The sequence below is a fragment of the Danio aesculapii genome, chromosome 20 (genome assembly GCF_903798145.1).
Source record: "Danio aesculapii chromosome 20, fDanAes4.1, whole genome shotgun sequence".
Taxonomy (NCBI): Eukaryota; Metazoa; Chordata; class Actinopteri; order Cypriniformes; family Danionidae; genus Danio; species Danio aesculapii.
The window spans coordinates 4,255,838-4,274,859 of NC_079454.1; the positions used below are offsets into that span (position 1 = coordinate 4,255,838).

Genomic DNA, 19,022 nt, shown 5'->3' on the forward strand with positions numbered 1-19,022 from the left:
TTATAGTTGACTACGATACTGGACTGTTGACCATTGCTTCCCTGATTTTGAATAAACCTGCACGTGGATCCGAAATTCAGTTGTCTGTTGTCACTCCCCGTGTTACAGTTAGCATTAATTCAATATTAAGAAAACAACCGTTTAATAGTATAATGTGTGCAGAAAAACTACATTACCCATGATGCTGTAGTACAATTCCACCAATCAGAGAGAGCAAAGTGCGCCAAAGGAAATCTTTAGCTCCGCCCTCTCCCACAAAGCACTGCAAATGATGTAAGATATTGTTTCTGTACACTGTTACACTTTACCGCAGTTTGCCCAGTAATAAACCTCATATATTCTTTACAGTTCACTACTGTAATATGCACTGCATTGTGGGTCCCTCTTCAGCAACTTTTATCGATACATTTTCTTTGTTTCCATTAGGCAAACCAGCCGCTCTGCTGTTAGCTTGAATTGTTAGCATAAAGCTGTGTAGGGCAGGTGCCTCGCGTCATGTCACGTAATGATTGACAAGTCACCGAACCACTCACAGCGACAACATTGTGTCCAATACATGAATAAACATCTTCATATGTCGAAAGAATCATGCAGCCATTGGCTAAATTCTCCATCAGTCAAACTAGACCAGGGATGGGCAAACTCGATCCTGGAGGGCCGGTGTCCCTGCATAGTTTTGCACCAACCCTAATCAAACACACCTGCTTGTAGCTTTCTAGTGATCTTGAAGACACTAATTAGGGTGTTCAGGTGTGTTTGATTAGTGTTGGAGCAAAACCCTGCAGGGACACCGACCCTCGAGGATCGAGTTTGCCCATGCCTGAACTAGACAGTGACTGACTGGTGATTGACAGACAGCATATGCAGAACGTCAAAACACTCGACTGCTTTGTTTAGATTTTAGTTACTAAAAAATAAAAAATATATATAGTGGATTTATATATTAAAAAATATATATAATGTATTTATATATATAAAAAATATATATAGTGTATTTATATATTAAAAAATATATAGTGTATTTATATATATAAAAATATATATAGTGTGTTTATATATATAAAATATATAGTGTATTTATATATAAAAAAATATATAGTGTATTTATATATATATAAATATATATAGTGTATTTATATATAAAAAAATATATATAGTGTATTTATATATAAAAAATATATAGTGTATTTATATATATATAAATATATATAGTGTATTTATATATATAAAAATATATATAGTGTATTTATATATAAAAAAAAATATATAGTGTATTTATATATAAAAAAAAATATATAGTGTATTTATATATAAAAAAATATATATAGTGTATTTATATATAAAAATATATATATAGTGTATTTATATATTAAAAAATATATATAGTGTATTTATATATAAAAAAAATATATAGTGTATTTATATATATAAAAATATATATAGTGTATTTATATATAAAAAAATATATATAGTGTATTTATATATAAAAAAAATATATAGAGAGTATTTATATATTAAAAAATATATATAGTGTATTTATATATAAAAATATATAGTGTATTTATATATAAAAATATATATAGTGTATTTATATATAAAAATATATATAGTGTATTTATATATGAAAAATATATATAGTGTATTTATATATAAAAAATATATATAGTGTATTTATATATAAAAATATATATAGTGTATTTATATATGAAAAATATATATAGTGTATTTATATATAAAAAAATATATATAGTGTATTTATATATTAAAAAATATAGTGTATTTATATATAAAAAATATATATAGTGTATTTATATATTAAAAAATATAGTGTATTTATATATAAAAAAATATATAGTGTATTTATATATATATATATATATATATATATATATAAAATATATAGTGTATTTATATATAAAAATTATATATAGTGTATTTATATAAATATAAAATATATGTAGTGTATTTATATATATATATAAAAAATATTGTGTATTTATATATATAAAAGATATATAGTGTATTTATATATATAAAAAAAATATATAGTGTATTTATATATATATACATATTATTATTATTTTTTTAATTAAATAAAAGGGGGGTGGGTGCCCCAGTAGAGCTTTATGTCTAGCAACGCCCCTGTCTATAGGTATACATTTCCTGCCATTTTTCATACAGTTTAGCAGTTCTTTCTTTTATAAAAGCTTTTAAGTATAAAGTGAAGTGAACAGTTGCTCTGCTGTACATGCAGGATGTCTCATAAAACAATAAAGCCGTATAAACGCACACACAGACAGCGGATGTAATTGGGGATTTTATCTGCAGATTTTGATCACTTCTGCATGGGTGTTTGTCTAAGACTGCATGCGGATGGAGTTTTGTTGCTGTTTTAATGTGACAGACTGCATTCAAGTAGATCATTTACTGCTCATAAAATCCTCAGACGAAGGGCATTCAGGACGAGTGCTGTTTAGAGGCATTACAGGGGCATCTGTGGCGGGACAAATACAATTATATTAACCTACCTTTTGTTATAATGATAGCATCGCATTAATATCTGTTATTCAATATCAGCGTTATAAGGTATTAAGGTGGATACAGATGAAATGGGATACATTTGTCATCAAAGTAGATTAAAAATGTGATGGCAAATTGCGCTTTAGAGAAGAGCTAGCTGGCAGCTCTCTAACTCTCACATGGTCGCCCACAGGGCTGAGACCTGAGCTCAAAATCCCCTCTCGCCTTGCAAACGGGAGGGAGCCCTGGGCTCGAGGATCTTAGGAGTTATTTGTTTGCGTTGTGTTAAAATGTAGCATGTTTTATTTATTTGTTTGCGTTAAAATGTAGCATGTTTTATTTATTTTTTGCGTTAAAATGTAGCAAGTTTTATTTATCTGTTTGCGTTAAAATGTAGCATGTTTTATTTGTTTGCATTGTGCGAAAATGTAGCATGTTTTATTTATTGCATTGTGCGAAAATGTAGCATGTTTTATTTATTTGTTTGCGTTGTGCGAAAATGTAGCATGTTTTATTTATTTGTTTGCGTTAAAATGTAGCATGTTTTATTTATTTGTTTGCGTTAAAATGTAGCATGTTTTATTTATTTGTTTGCGTTAAAATCTAGCATGTTTTATTTATTTGTTTGCGCTGTTAAAATGTAGCATGTTTAATTTATTTTTTTGCGTTAAAATGTAGCACATTTTATTTATTTGTTTGCATTAAAATTTAGCATGTTTTAATTATTTGTTTGCATTAAAATGTAGCACGTTTTATCTGTTTGCGTTAAAATGTAGCATGTTTTATTATTTGTTTACGCTGAGTTAAAATGTAGCATGTTTAATTTATTTTTTGCGTTAAAATGTAGCACATTTTATTTATTTGTTTGCGTTAAAATGTAGCATGTTTTATTTATTTGTTTGCATTAAAATTTAGCATGTTTTAATTATTTGTTTGCATTAAAATGTAGCACGTTTTATCTGTTTGCATTGAAAATGTAGCATGTTTTATTTGTGAAAATGCAAAGCGTTTTTGTAAAATGCTTGCGTTGTGTGAAAATGTAGCGCGTTTTATTAATTTGTTTGCACTGTGTTAAAATGCAGGCCATTTTATTAAATTGTGTTGTGAGAAAATGCAGCGCGTTTTATTAATTCGTTTGCGTTGTGTGAAAATGTAGCGCGTTTTTAAAATGCGTATGCGTTGTGAGGATTTGCAGCATGTGTGCTGTCAAACTGATAAAGATCTTTTCTTAATTTGCTGGCGTTTTTTGTAATTGCATGTGTTTACTTAAATTGCAGCACGTTAAGCTCCCTTGGCCATCGTATAAAACTAAAGCGTTACTACTAATTTTACCACAAATATATTTAGATACCCGAGTCCAAAATAGACCTGAGGACAAAACAGGTGTTTTTGTAAATGCTGATGGTTTATAAACTGTAATAAAACATAAATTGAACAAATTGTGCATATTTTGAGGATCTTAAAACATTGGTTTTATTGTCTCCACCCATCTCAAAACAGGCTTGAATGTAATTAGAGTTAAAACAGGAACCACTGAATGTTTTATTTATTTGTTTGCGTTAATATGTAGCATGTTTTATTTATTTGTTTGAGTTAAAATGTAGCATGTTTTATTTATTTGTTTGCGTTAAAATGTAGCATGTTTTATTTATTTTTTTGCGTTAAAATGTAGCATGTTTTATTTATTTGTTTGCGTTAAAATGTAGCATGTTTTATTTATTTGTTTGAGTTAAAATGTAGCATGTTTTATTTATTTGTTTGCGTTAAAATGTAGCATGTTTTATTTATTTGTTTGCGTTAAAATGTAGCATGTTTTATTTATTTGTTTGCGTTAAAATGTAGCATGTTTTATTTATTTGTTTGAGTTAAAATGTAGCATGTTTTATTTATTTGTTTGTGTTAAAATGTAGCATGTTTTATTTATTTGTTTGAGTTAAAATGTAGCATGTTTTATTTATTTGTTTGCGTTAAAATGTAGCATGTTTTATTTATTTGCGTTAAAATGTAGCCTGTTTTATTTATTTGTTTGCGTTAAAATGTAGCATGTTTTATTTATTTGTTTGCATTAAAATGTAGCATGTTTTATTTATTTGTTTGCGTTAAAATGTAGCATGTTTTATTTATTTGTTTGCGTTGAAATGTAGCATGTTTTATTTATTTGTTTGCGTTAAAATGTAGCATGTTTTATTTATGTGTTTGCGTTAAAATGTAGCATGTTTTATTTATTTGTTTGCGTTAGAGTTAAAACAGGAACCACTGAAGTATTAAACCTAAAACACCACATAAAATATTCAAAAACATGCATTACACAAGCAAACACGTTGTTGTTTATAAGGAGCTTTTATTTAAAAGCACATGTATTAGAGCTAAGTACATTTAGCAGAAAAAAACATCGCTATTATATGACTTTGTACAAAATGAGACAATACAAAAATACTAATAGTGAATTTGATACAATTGTATGTGTTTTATTCAACGCTTATTAAAAACGTACTATCACAACTCTACAATATTTTAGTCACTTAAAAAAAAAAAGAAAGTCAATCAATGCTCGTAAAAGCAGCACTTTGTAAATAAACACAGGTCATGACACATTGCGTTTTAGATTCATAGTGGATATATCTAAACATGTTCGGAAATAATATCTTACATAGTTAATTTTAGTGATCTATACATTATTTATATACGTCTGAGAGAGAAATAAAGCGGTCTGTTGAAATGATAGGACGGACTATACAATGGGAGGGATGTGCAACACATTTGGAGCTTGAGTTGTGTTGTATGGATGTGTTTTCTGGAATATTCAAGCAGTCCTGTACAGCTGTAAGTGGGACAGTAGACGACGACATCATAAGAACAAGGCTAAGAGAAGGCATTTTCATAAAACAAAAAGAGAGAGAAAAATAAAAGTCCACAGTTTTCTTACGTTTCTTCACATACAAACACATATGCAAACGAGGGACCGAGCGTCCCCCTGAGGGACCCCGCATCCCCCTTTTTCAGGGCAGTATGATTCTTGCCAGGACAGGCAGAGGGCACAGGTGGCATTATGGGTAAAAACACGCAACCATAGTTGAGTGCTTAAGCAGTCGGAAGGGAAAGAGGTCAAACCAGCCAGCGGAAGAGGCTCATTCCCAGTTCCAAAACAAAACAAAAAAATATTATAAATGTGCCAGTGTGGTTGGTGGGGAAATTGGGAGTCAATCCCACCCACTGTGGTGACGAGACACACCCCTTTGATGTCTAACCCCACCCCCTGACCAGTCAGAAGACATAGAAGCAACATGGCTCAGCTACGCCCCACCACCAACTGTTTTGACAAGACACATTTCCCAATGTCTTACAACTGACCAATCAGAAGAGAGCAAGACAAAGAAATGAGACACCCTTATGGATGTCTACCCCACTTTCTGACCAATCACAAGACAGCTAGATGGCATGGCACAGCCACGCCCCTGTGTCAACGATGGTGATGAGGCACACCTCCCAGATGTCTAACCCCACCCCCTGACCAATCAGTAGACAGTGAGGTGAGGTGGCTAGGCAGAGCCATGCCCCTGTGTCAACAGTGGTGACAAGACACACCTCTCCAATGTCAAACCCTGCACCCTGACCAATCAAAAGACAATGAGGCAGCATGGCTCAGCCAAGCCCCCCCCCCCAAAGTTTAAGCAGGGATTGTGAATTTAATATCCAAAATTAAAATCCCACCCGCCCGCCCGCCTTTTAAAAAACAAACCCGTTAAATTGCAGTTAGGCCACTGTTTCGGGTAGCTCAAAATCAGCTTGTCATCAAGCTTCTTGAAGCTACGCTCCTCAGATAGCGAGTGGTGACATTTCATGAATTTGTATATAGTGCTATAAGTTATTATACTGTTAATATATCTGTGCTAATTACATCGCAGGTATTCATCATTCCTATTAATAAGGAATTTGTTGTAAGCTGTTCCTGAAAGGCTACAAAGGACAAAAGGAGAGAAGCGCCGGTCATGCGACCAGCCTCACATTCACGCTCTCCTTGTCGTTCAATACTTCGGTCATCCTCCGCGACATTCTGAAGGAGAATTGGCTTGTTTTTTTTCGTTAGCTTTGTGTCTGTTTGGCCTTTCGAATTGGGCTCTTGGATTGTGAGGTCATTTGTAATAAGAGTCAATAGGATTGTCTCTGTCCTGTGCCTACATTCTACTGTCAGATGAGAAAGAGAGGAGGCGTCCTCCTCCGTCACAGGTGGCTGTTCTGGTTTTCTTCAGGGGATCAGGAAGGGGTGGAGTGCGGGACTGGGAGATTAGGAAAGCAGCCTCCCGGTCCTCCATCCTACACCATGTTGTGATGGTTGTTCCTCTCGATGATGTCAGAAGAAGGGAGCAGCTCTTTCTTTATTGGCGAGGGCGGCGGGGTGGCCGTCTTAGCTTTGGGTTTGAAGAGATCCGATACATAAAAGACCTAGAAGAAAAAAAACAAAAAATTGTTCATTTGAGAGCCAAACAAAGGATGGAAATCAAGTATGCACACAACATGACTGGCTTTCAGCAACAATTATTTTCAAAGGCACCTTTGGATGAAGTTTCCTTTTTGGTTGGTTACCTTTTTAAGAATTACAGTGGATCTCTATTTGACTTTAACTCAATTTCAATTGTAATTCCAGACTCAATTTGCCACTTTACTTCAGACCAAGTTAAATTGTAGAAGTTTTACTGGAACTGACAAGATAATTCAATTTTGTTCTGAATAGGGCATGATCCTGGTTGCCAAGGTGTTTTAGATTAATAGATGGTTGCTAAGAAGACAAAAAGTTGGAAAAGATAATCAAAATCCTAATAATAACTGCATTATAAGACAATAAATCTGTATGTGCCGATATGCAGCGCAATTGCAATTTGGGCTTCCAGAGATGAATTCCAGCTGATGGACCTTTCCCAATCCCACCCCTTTATCTCTCTCTCTCTTTCACCTACTTAATTTCCTGTCTAGCTACTGTCCTAATAGAGGCACAAAAAAGGCAGGAGGGGGGATGGGGTTGGGAGGGGTGGTTAGGGTTTGGTTTGGGGTTGAGATGTCTGAATAACACTGATGAGAACCGGGTAACTAGCCGGCAGATGGCTCTCTGCAATTCTCACATGGTCGCCCACTGAAGCTAAGCAGGGCTGCGCCAGGTCAGTACCTGGATGGGAGACCACATGGGAAAGCTAGTTTGCAGCCGGAAGTGGTGTTAGTGAGACCAGCAGGGGGCGCCCAAACTGTGGTCTGTGTGGGCCGTAACACCCCAGTATACTGAAGGGGACTCTACAGCGCCGTCTTTCGGCTGAGACGTTAAACCAAGGTCCTGACTCTCTGTGGTCATTAAAAATCCCAAAATGTCATTCGAAAAAGAGTAGGGGTTTAACCCCGGCATCCTGGCCAAATTTGCCCACTGGTCTCTGTATATAATGGCCTCCTAACCATCCCCATATCATAATTGGCTTCATCACGCTGTCTCCTCTCCAATCAGCTGGCGTGTGTTCTGGGGCAATATGGCTGTGGTCGCGTCATCCAGGTGGATGCTGCACACTTGTGGTGGGTGAGGAGATTCCCCCCAATGTGTAAAGCGCTTTGAGTGCCCAGAAAAGTGCTATATAAATGTAAGGAATTATTATTATTATTATTAACTGTACGATGGACCGGGTTTCGGGCGGCCTCTGTGATCTGATACTATGCCAAAGTTGGCGACCCGGGGGTGTTACAGACTCTCTCAAAAAGCTAAGGACTGGGGGGAGGGGGGGGGGGGGGGGGGGTGTAATGTTAGGGTGAAATTACGGGAGTTTTCTGGGAGAAATAAGAAAACGGGAGGGTGGCGGGAGATGGGTCTGAAATACGGGAGACTGTGTGTTGACTGAGTGTTGGCAGGTATGGGGTGTGGCTCTAAGGCTCTGCTTTCTTTAAAGTAGAAATCTTCTCAAGTTCTTTTCACGGAAAAGATTCTTCATAGGACAAATTGAAGCAACTTTTTTTTTAAATGTTCAGTACAAAGCACTGAATAAATAAGTGTGATGTTATTAGGAGTGCTGTACTGAAGAGCTTGTGCAAAAATATCCACATCGTTATTATCAGATACAACTTAAATGGCAGTGGTGAGAAAATGATAGTCACGAAAGCATGTTTATTTTGTCATCAACAGGACGATCTGCAAACTCAACATTGCTATTTGCAGCGCGGGTGACATTGGGATTTTCTAACTGTATACATCTTTAGAACTTTATCCTTACCTAAATGAAAACAGAACAAGAACTTCTCAGCTTCCCTTATTATGCCAATTCAGACACAGATGACTAATAAATCCTTTGTAAAATCCAATTATATAAAGGCTGGCAATCCATCATCTATGACATCCGGATGTGTATGAGGTCACACAACTGATAAGAATGACAAACGAACACCACATGCCTTAAAAACACTGACTCAGTAGGGAAGATAAAGAGCAACCTCCTTGGTTCCTTTGTTCAATCCTTGACTCTGAGGAAGGAGTGTGTTCAGTACGCTCTCATTTGCCGTGGGAAGAACGTTGTTGTGAAAGAAAAGATGCCCAACAGCCCTCTTTTACATCCTGGTGACATCACAGGAAACCAGGGAGGGGAACGGAGGAAGTGTGCCCTTGGCATTAGACTAGGCTTGCACCCAAAAGATTTACAAAGAGCCGAAAATACGCAAGTCTGAGTCACAGGGCCTTCATGCCAAAGACGGAATGCTTTCTTGGTAAAGTCGGCCTACGGGATATTTCGCCATCTATGCTACTGAAGCATGCAGAACAGCTGACAGTGGAATCAGCGATTCCAGAAACCCTGCCAACACATAAACACACGCTATTTATGAGGGTGTGAAGAGTATGGGGCCAGTGTGTGACAGGGAACGAGGTCAGTGTTTGGGGTTGCTAACAGCTAAATTGTCCTGACACGCTTCAGGAGCTGCTGTCAACCCCAGAGCGGCAAACTGCCCTTGGGTAATGCCAAGGGGGGAGAAAGAGCACAGGCTTGCACACAAAATGTTTAAAAGAAGGGATTTCCTATTTGGTTATGTGAGTGACAGGCCTGAGTAATTGAGCAGGTTTGTGGAAAGAGATAGAAAGTGAACACAGAGGCCATCAGAGTTCTGGAATCATCTTTCCAGCAGCTGTTTCTTGCATATCCTCTCAGTGGAAGGCGTTATGCATGCATACAAAGAGAGCTTTATCCAAAGGTTACGGCGGATGAATTCATCCTATAGGGCCTCCTGTAAGAGTCTTCTGTCCATGCGAGTGAACGTATGCCAGAAAGATCACGACATTTCCAGAGTGACCTTTAGATTGCACTGCCATGACATCAGGAAACTGGATCTAGATCCTCGGCTTCTTTGCAGATACAAGGAAATTCATTTCAGAAGCAATGATGTCTGACGTGGGCTTGGTCAACGATCAAATGAAGTAGCCGTTGAAAACACTTCTGAACAATATGCTGTTTTATCATTTTAATATGACCACTGGTTTAATACATTCTGTTACAACTAATGCATAATTGTTCATATAATGCTAGGTATATTTTGTATTATTTTAACAGTATTTAACTCTGTGGTAAATAAAAGTTTAATTTAACTTTGTGACACGCATATTATTATAAATATATATTAACGTCTTTTAGTATGAACCCTAAATAAATAATGATAATAATAAAAAGAAGAAGAAGAAAAATAACAACTAGGGTTGGGTCGTTAGATGATGCCATCGTCCATCGGCAATGGCTAATAGATATCAATAATAATAATAATAATAATCGATAATAGAGCCAGCATCGCGATCCTCCGCCGCGCCACCGTGGCAAAACCCGCTCTTGAAAAAACACACAGGCCCCGCTTACACTAATACATCTTAGTTTTAAAATGGCATTTTAGAAGGAAAACAATCCGTCCATATTGGCGTTTCATCTAGCATTTCTGAACAGCCCTCCATCCACACTATACTGCTGAAAATGCATGTAACCACACAGACACAAACACACTGTCATGCGCTCGTCTAAGCTCCAGGCGGTCAGTGCTTTGAGCACAAAACCCCAGAAAGCAGTGCGCGTCGGACAGTTTATCAAGGATGTACTGCTGGATTGCGTCTCACTATAGTTGTAAAACTTTAGAGACTCTTGTCTCTAACGACTCTTCTGTCTTTTGAATCTATCAGATAACATGTCACAGTGTCAGTAAACTGCTTCAATCTTACACTTGCACTTGCACTAATTTTAGTGATACTGTTGGTTGGTTGCTGTTGATTATGCACCTTATTACTAACCAAGTTTGTGGACGCCATTATAACGACACAGATCACTCTGCCTATTCATGCCAGAGTCCCGCAGAAAAAGCGATTGACAGATGGTAATTTGCGTGTAACTTTTATTTGCGTGTCTTTATTTATTTATGATTTGGTTATGGGTAAAACAAAGACCAGGCGGGTCAGGTAGTTGAAACGGTAGACTACAAATAATTAATTTGTTATAAATTAATTAATTATTCATAAATAATTAATTCATTGCCGCCTACGACAACAATGCCATCGTCCATTACGATGTTTCACATTAGACATCGTACGATGCCAAATTGGTCGACATCGCCCAACCCTAATAGCAACACATTTTTAAAGGATTAATGAAGCAGTTGCTCTTCTCTTTTAATTTTAATCGGAATAAAACACAGCTTATTAATTATGAATAGTATAACAAATATAGTCTGGCATTCCCCAAATATTCAAAAACAAATGTGCATTATATTTTAAGAAGGCAGACACAAGGTAGAGTTAAGTGTTATTTGTCATCAAATCTGCAGTTTGTATGCAATTATGTGTTATCAAGGTTTACTGTCCAACATGACTCAAGAATCGTCTCTTACAATAGCCTGCTTGATGCAGTGTCACCTCTGACCTGTAATCATAGACGGCCAATGAACCTGTGTCATGGGGTGACAGCTTCCTGTGTCAGGGCCCTCTGTCTGAAAGTGTTCTTCCACAGCAAACTCACTCCATTGTGTTCAAATGCTCAGTCAGCACCAGGAAGCTGTTTTGCATGTTTGTCTAAGCCTGTGTGTGTAAGTTGACCTTACTGCGGTGCCACTAACTGCATACAAAGGATTTTAATTAAGATGCTCATTAACAGTCTGTTACTGCAGAATTATATATACTTCAGTGCATATTCTTATTCCTATATTAGTTTATTATATGTAAATGTTTTATGCAATTTAAAATACTGTACTAGTGTGTGTATGGATTTGCATAACACAGGTACATTTACGTAACTGGTAGTTCATATGTGCTGGGTTAGATCCAACTTAAAGTTAATTTATAATTCTGCGTCTAGTGCATGCATAAGCTGTGGCGCAGCCTTCGTGTGGTCGCACAGCCCTCGCCATGGCTGACGCCGATGCGCACCTCTCAAAAAATGTAAGTACACATCACAACGACGCGTAGCGAACGCTGTCTAATTGATCGGTTTGGTGATGAGCATGGGCGCTACTGAGAGTGATTGTTTACAAGTGTCGAGTCCTATGAACGAGCTCCAGATGGAGCCTTTTGTTTTGTGTTTACCTTATGATTAAAGTTGTTGCATGTCTGCCGGTTCCCCGCTCTAAATGAACGAGTTTTAGCTACTTGTAGCGTTCAGAAAAAAACTAAACACCCATGAAGAAACTCGACACAGAAGAACATAAAAACCTACTGTCAGCTAGCGTTTTGGAAGTGTTATTGCAGAGCAACACAAACAGCACGGAGACGTATAAATGCATGACTATGCGCAAGGCAGGTGCCGTGGGTCACGCCGATCACTCGGCGCAGAAGTATAAATCAGCCATTAGAAGTAATAATTAATTTAGTTCCTCTAGCAAGGGTACCTATAATAGGCCCACATGGAATCTGTGTGTGCAGAATTCCGCTGATTTTTAGCCCATCATTGATTCTGTTTATTTACTTGTGTAAATGTGAGTAAATTTATATTTATTCAGTTTTTAAATTAATTTCAGTAATATAATTGACTAATATGAAAATATTCATATAATGTATTCACAATGCAGTTTGTAAAATAATATTTTCTGTTTTTTAGTAGAGAAATTATATAGAAGACTTGCTTAGTTTACGAAATAAAGTGGATCTAATTGGATTTGCATTGTAAACATTAAATAAACGTTAAAAAGGTATTACTTTTTAGTTCATATATTAAGGTTTTAATTATGATACTCCTAAAATCATTCCGCATAAATCCACAGATTTTTAGCAAACTTCTGCGCAGAAATAGCAAAAAAGCGTCTGGCCCTACCTATATGTAAAAACTTATGTACTGCCTCCTATAGTTCTAGGAACTATGATAATATTCCTCCAGTGTGAAAACCCCTTAAATGACTGTTTTGATGTTTTCATAGTTCCTATAAGTTTTGGTTGAAGTACACATATGTAGCCATGAAAATACTACTTGTTAGTTGGCACACACCACTTCAGAGATCCTAGTGAGGTACGGATGCAACCAGAAAAATTGCTATTTTTGGGGGGCAGGCACAGTGGCAAGTTACTATAACTGAGTTCCTATAACTTCCCAGCTCAAAACTGCCTATTTACTCACTACACAGACATAAAAACAGCCTCAGATGGATCGACAGCATAATTTGCAGGTTGTTGAATGCCACACTAAAATGAAACTTCTGTCAGATGCTTGTATGGCTTCAGAGTGCATACTAGTTCTCCAAATTCAACCAGAACAGGTCTGCCCTATAACGGAGTTCCTATAACTAGCCAGTGTGAAACTGTCTATGGACCTGGAAGAGTGCTTGGTAAAAGTTTATCAAATTGAGAAAAAGTCTATTACTTGGTGTCCAAACTCAGTCCTGGAGGGCCGGTGTCCTGCTGAGTTTAGATATAACTGGCTTCAACACACCTGCCAGGAAGTTTCTAGTATATTTAGTTAAAGCTTAATTAGCTGGTTCAGGTGTGTTTGATTAGGGTTGGAGCTAAACTCTTCAGGACACCGGCCCTCCAGGATCTAGTTTGGACACCACTGGTCTATTAAAAAAACGTTATCTTTAAACTGTAATGCGAAGCACAAGGGCGTCAAGTTGCCTACTACTTTAGTCTCCCTGTCTTTATTATATTCTATTAATGTGGTTTGACATCATCTACATGGCAAACTCACTTCTCCACTTGAGCACTTCCTCTCATACTTAATCAGACAGGAAATAAAACATAGAATTTGTCACCATCCAACCATTGTGTTAAAATATCAACATAACGCACACATTTTGGATTTCAGAGCAGGGAGGGCACGAGTTTCCAAACTTGTCTCCACTGGACCTCACTGAACCTCTGCCACTTTTCACTGATGCCTTTATGGACTTGGGATTGAGATGAACTGTGAACAGGTTCATAGAAGACATGTCTGGGTGTGTGCACATGTGTGTGGTCTTCCATTGGTTTGGGTGTGCCTAAACCCAAAAAGTGCCAAACACAGCACATGATTATGTGTGAGAGTGCATTGCTTATGTTATGCATGTGTCTTAAATTGTAGTTTCAGGCACTGAGCCACATCTGCATAATAATTGTGGAGACCAAGTTGTGTTTTGGCTGCTTGCTCTCCTGCGTAACATTAGTAAAGTTTAATAACACTGTTAAAATTTCCTTTCTTCTTACACACAACCGCAGTATTTTCAGCCTGAGACAGCCTCCATTACCATGACTACATGGTGAGCCCTGTTGCAGCCAATGGAAAAAAGGAGTCAACCTTGTGCCTGACATATGGGAGGGAGAGATATGATATCGGGACAACCATCTTTGCCACCCAAGCCAGACCAGAAGCACTTAACTATGGACTGTTATCGCAGGAGGAACTGAAGTCCGGAGTATTGAACATGACCCTCTGTGATCCTGAGGAATGGTGGGATACTGTTAGCCAGGATCTGAGAACTCTAGGGGTGTTGTGGATATCGAGAGAGAGAGAGTGGGAAGAGGAAAAAGCTGTTTGAGCACTGGCCTCCAGCTGTTTCCACCCTTGTCTAGTCCTGCAGGAAACACCTCTGCAACTCAGCCGTAGCAGCAGCAGCCAACCTCCTTACACTCTCTCCGTCCATGTCAGCAGCTTAGAAAGTGGGCTATGTTTGATGACATGAACAAACAGCTCACGCCACTCTCCAACAGGAAGGACCGGAGGATGTGGCCGCAGTCAACAGTCCAAAAGACAAAGAAGGAAAACGTGGTTTCTTGAAGACTGAATCTCAAAGGTTTTCTAAGTTATGAATGAGACATTTAAACATGCCAGGCTGCTTGACTTCATCGATTGTAACGCTGGTGGCTCTTGCCAAAATTTCTGATAAAAACCAGGCCCGAGTACAAAGAATTGCATGTAGGATTTAAGGAGCCTCCTTTTGAGATTGAATGAAACTGATGGCCTAGTTAGCATTGTACTGCTCAATGTTTGAGTTCCTTTGCATGATGCAAAGACAGATTGACATTAATTGCTGTTCTGAGAACAGTTTTCCCTGGGCACCAAAGTCTAACAGCACCACGTGACCTGATTCTCTTTAATATGGAACATGAACTATGTCTGTAATCAGCTTTTGCAATATTGCCAAAACTCACCAAAACCTGTAACTTTCCACGGTTTCTTTGAAGCCAGCCAATTGGACACCGACCCAGAGCCCTTACAACCTTTAAAAGTCTTTAAACACAAGCCCCTTAAGCAGTAATCAGCACTTGCAGCCAAGCTTAAAAGAAATGCTGTGACTAAGCTACGAACTGTTTGGTGCACTGCCGCATACGGTGCATGTATTGGTGCGTGATGAATTGGGACAAAACTTGGGCATCTCACCATGGGTTCTTTTCATCTAAAGACACATACCTTGCATCACCTCTATAGGCTCCATCTGAGCTTTGGTCATTAGAAATACTCTAATTGGGCCTCTAAAGCATTTACAGATGGGGAACGGAACAGATTCCAACTATAGGCTTGTTAAAAACAAGTACATTGGTGCCTTGATCAGTAGTGGAAAGGATCTTATTTCTACTTGCAGTTGTTTGAACTGATCTTACTGGGGAAAATGTCTGCAAGTTTCAAAGACTAGATCCCACATCCTGAACCTGAGAGGTTCAAAGACAAGTAAGACCATAAGGATGGATAATTCAAGCAAAAGCAGGACTGTTTCACTAACATCTTTAATGAGCCTATTATGTGGTTCGTGTAAAGCTAAATTACACTTGGATAAATTGAAATGCCAACCAAAAAACTGAACCACTCAGGTCCTGTCAAGTCAGTCAATTCTCAAGTACTGACAAGTAAATGTTTAGGAGGTTCATGATACCAACTAGATGGATGTTTGGCCAACATCTGTGCACTATAAAAGTGTGGCCCTGTCACAGCCAATTAAAATCATGAAACACACTCCTAGAGCATTCTGGGAATTGTAATGTATGAGAAGGTCAACTCAATGTTTCAATTCCAACACAAAGAATTCAGATGTCATGAGAAATATGATGGGGTGCTATCTGGAGAAATAAGTCTTGGCTATCTTATCTTCACACGACCCCTTGCAATGCCGATAAAACACAGATTCCCTAATGAATAATGAACTGACATTTCAGACTGAGTAAAAACTCTGTCTCTTTTTACATTTGGTTCCACCAGACTCAATTTTCCCAAGCACAATCCAGCTAAGTGAAGCTTTGCTTACTGCAGGGAAAACCTGGAACCGACAACAGTGACATGTGGCTCGATTACGAAGTGTAAAATTCCTTTTTCCACAACCCTCCCCCTTTCTTTTTTTTCATTTCAGAGTTGGTAATGGTGCAGTTGAGGCAATGTGCTCTGCATTAGCAAGAAAAAGATTATGCTTCATTTTGATGGATGAGTAATTTTGTGGATAGGGGTGAAAAAGAGAAAGGGTGGGGTCTGGAGAATGTTGTGGTCTGTTTCTAGATATTCCAGATCCCCTTCCGACCTCAAACTCTGGATGGTCTTCTGTCTTCACTCCACTCAAAAGGCACCAGATAAAGTCTGTTCTTAATGGTTACTTTGACAATCTGATAAATATGTGTCTATCCAAGCTGAGAAACAGTAAAATAAAACATGACCACGTTTTAAAATGAAGAGTGGGAAATGCGGAAACTTGCTGGGTTGTTAATTGTTCACATATTAAAAAAAGAAAATTTAATTAGTTCCTCTGGTGTTAACACTGTGTAAAAACCTTTGTTCTCTGCTATTAAAATAACATCAAATGTTGTGAAGACAAGTAGATTAAGGCCAGTTGTTATCAAACATCATAAAGTAGGAAATTACCAGACTGGTACACTTCCCAAACTCTAAAAAGACACATTGTAAACTGTGCACTCACTATGCAGTAGGCCACCAGGGCTCCTTGAGCAAAGCCAGCTAAGACATCAGTGGGGTGGTGCTTGTGATCAGACACTCGTGATAAACCGGTGTAGAAGGCCATCATCAGCAAAGTAAACTGGAGCAGGGGCCTCAAGAGACGGGCTCCTCGCCATGTGAACCGAGACTGTAGGTAGAACTGAGGAAACAGAGAACACAAGCACTTTAAACAAAGTTTAGACTTCACATTGGTATAACATAACAGCTGAGATAATAGTTGACAGAAATTAGAAAATGAAAGAGTAGGAAACGGAAAAGTCTAAGAAGAGCTGGGATAGACTGAAATCCCACAAACTAAGGATGTGGCCTTTCTTACTCTAGTCACCTAAATCCAAGGACCTCTTGTAGGGTTTGCTTTCTGGGAACAGGAAGACTCATTAGGGTAAGAAAACAAATGAAGTGAGGGTTACAAAGATGAGGGGAGGATGGGGGTCGGGAGGACAGACTGTTGACGACGCTCTGGCGGGCCATCAGTCCTGAAACCCTTCAATCTGGGTCAGTCAAGGACCCTGCATTCATCACCCTTGCTTAATCATCCATCACCACGTGAGAAGGAAAACTTCCATTACGTTTGAAAGCTAAACAGACACCAGAAATCTTTGCCCACACCCTTACTCACGGACAGTAACAGATAAACACACATGCACACACTCCAACAAGGCCCAAAATGCTCGTTAGACAAAACAAACAATAGTCATCTTGAGCTTTGAGTTTTCAAACAAAGGTGTGTGCAAGGTCGTTTCTGCTTTCCTGAACAGCTCTCTGCTCTCTCCGAAGGCATTGTGTGCGTACAGAGGAAGGAATCCCTCCCTGAGGATGTTTGGGAGTTGGAGTTTCCTTACTGGTCGAAGTTCTTAGATGATGCGAGGATGGGTGTGCCTCCATAAGTAGACTGACAGCTTCACAAACTCACTTTGAGTTCTCTGAGGTCACCCCAAAGGTGATGCTGTTGTGATTTCCGGTGTGTTTTATTGAGCCAAAGAATAACTCGACTGCTGCCAGCACACAATATGTTCACACCACATCCCGGGGAGCAAAACTAGAGATAAATAAGAATCCTCAATAGTTTTCAGTTGATCTTATCTCATGAAAACATCCCTTCAGAACGGAAGGATGGTAGAGCGATAGGCATCTATGTGTGTTTATAGATGGCTGTGCGTTGTGGCTCAGACCAACTGGAATCAACATACGGCTTGCTCTCTTATCATTTCAATTTACATTGTGGCCAACAGCAGGAAGTCCTTAAAAAAATGCTGAAACAAATCTCCAAGTTGTTTTTGCCTGATTCAGCAGTTGATTCTTTCACGCTACTCTAAATAAGCGGTTGGGGTTATAGCTGGATAAAAGTTACGTTTCTGAGCCAGATGTCCCAGATGAAATGGAGATACTAGCTTGATTATATGGCTCAAGTTCATCTGAGGCAAATAATAAATAAATAAATTCATGCTCATGTTCCTTCTGGTTCAGCTCGGCCTCAGTGTTGGCAGCAATGAGGGAATTTCGAACCAAGAAGCTGCAGCCATTTCAACCACAAACTTTCATACACTTGGCATTCCTATCCCTCAGAAAAGTTCCTGTGGAGAACTTACAAACGAATGTGTCAATAATGCCTTTGATCAGGCCATGCGAATGCCATGGAATATTCGTCCACCGCAGATCTGTGGCTTAAGAAGACTGTCTGCCTGCTTCAGTATATCAGACACACTGACATGATTGTAAACAAGAATACAGTCAATTAATAAAAATTAAAAACATCCAGTTCGCTATTGATTTCCTTTACCTTTTTTAATCGCCTTTCATTTTAAGACATTTAGAAATTTCAGAGTTTGTTGATGCATCTTCTAGAAGTAATTTAATGCAAATTAACGAACATAAAAAGGTTGACCTGAAAGCTTAACAGTCAACAGTAATATTAGCTATTTCTTCATCCAAACATGCTAATTAGACTATGAAAACAAAAAATCACATGACTTTTTTGATGTACACACACACATATATATATATATATATATATATATATATATATATATATATATATATATATAAATACACATACATACATACATACATATATATATATATATATATATATATATATATATATATATATATATATAT

The 19,022-nt window shown here is 37.7% G+C and overlaps 1 protein-coding gene across 2 annotated transcripts in view; it reads right to left on the bottom strand.

Annotated features, from left to right (window-relative positions):
- Positions 1-6,466: 6,466 nt before the first annotated feature.
- plpp3 (phospholipid phosphatase 3) overlaps positions 6,467-19,022 on the bottom strand; it is a 66,078-nt gene continuing 53,522 nt past the window's right edge. For both annotated transcript variants that reach the window (XM_056445426.1, XM_056445427.1), the window contains exons 5-6: positions 16,867-17,043; positions 6,467-6,963 (exon numbers count right to left, since the gene is read on the bottom strand). In XM_056445426.1, the coding sequence (XP_056301401.1) occupies positions 6,835-6,963; positions 16,867-17,043 (306 nt within the window). In that variant the 3' untranslated portion in view covers positions 6,467-6,834. The remainder of the gene's footprint in view (positions 6,964-16,866; positions 17,044-19,022) is intronic.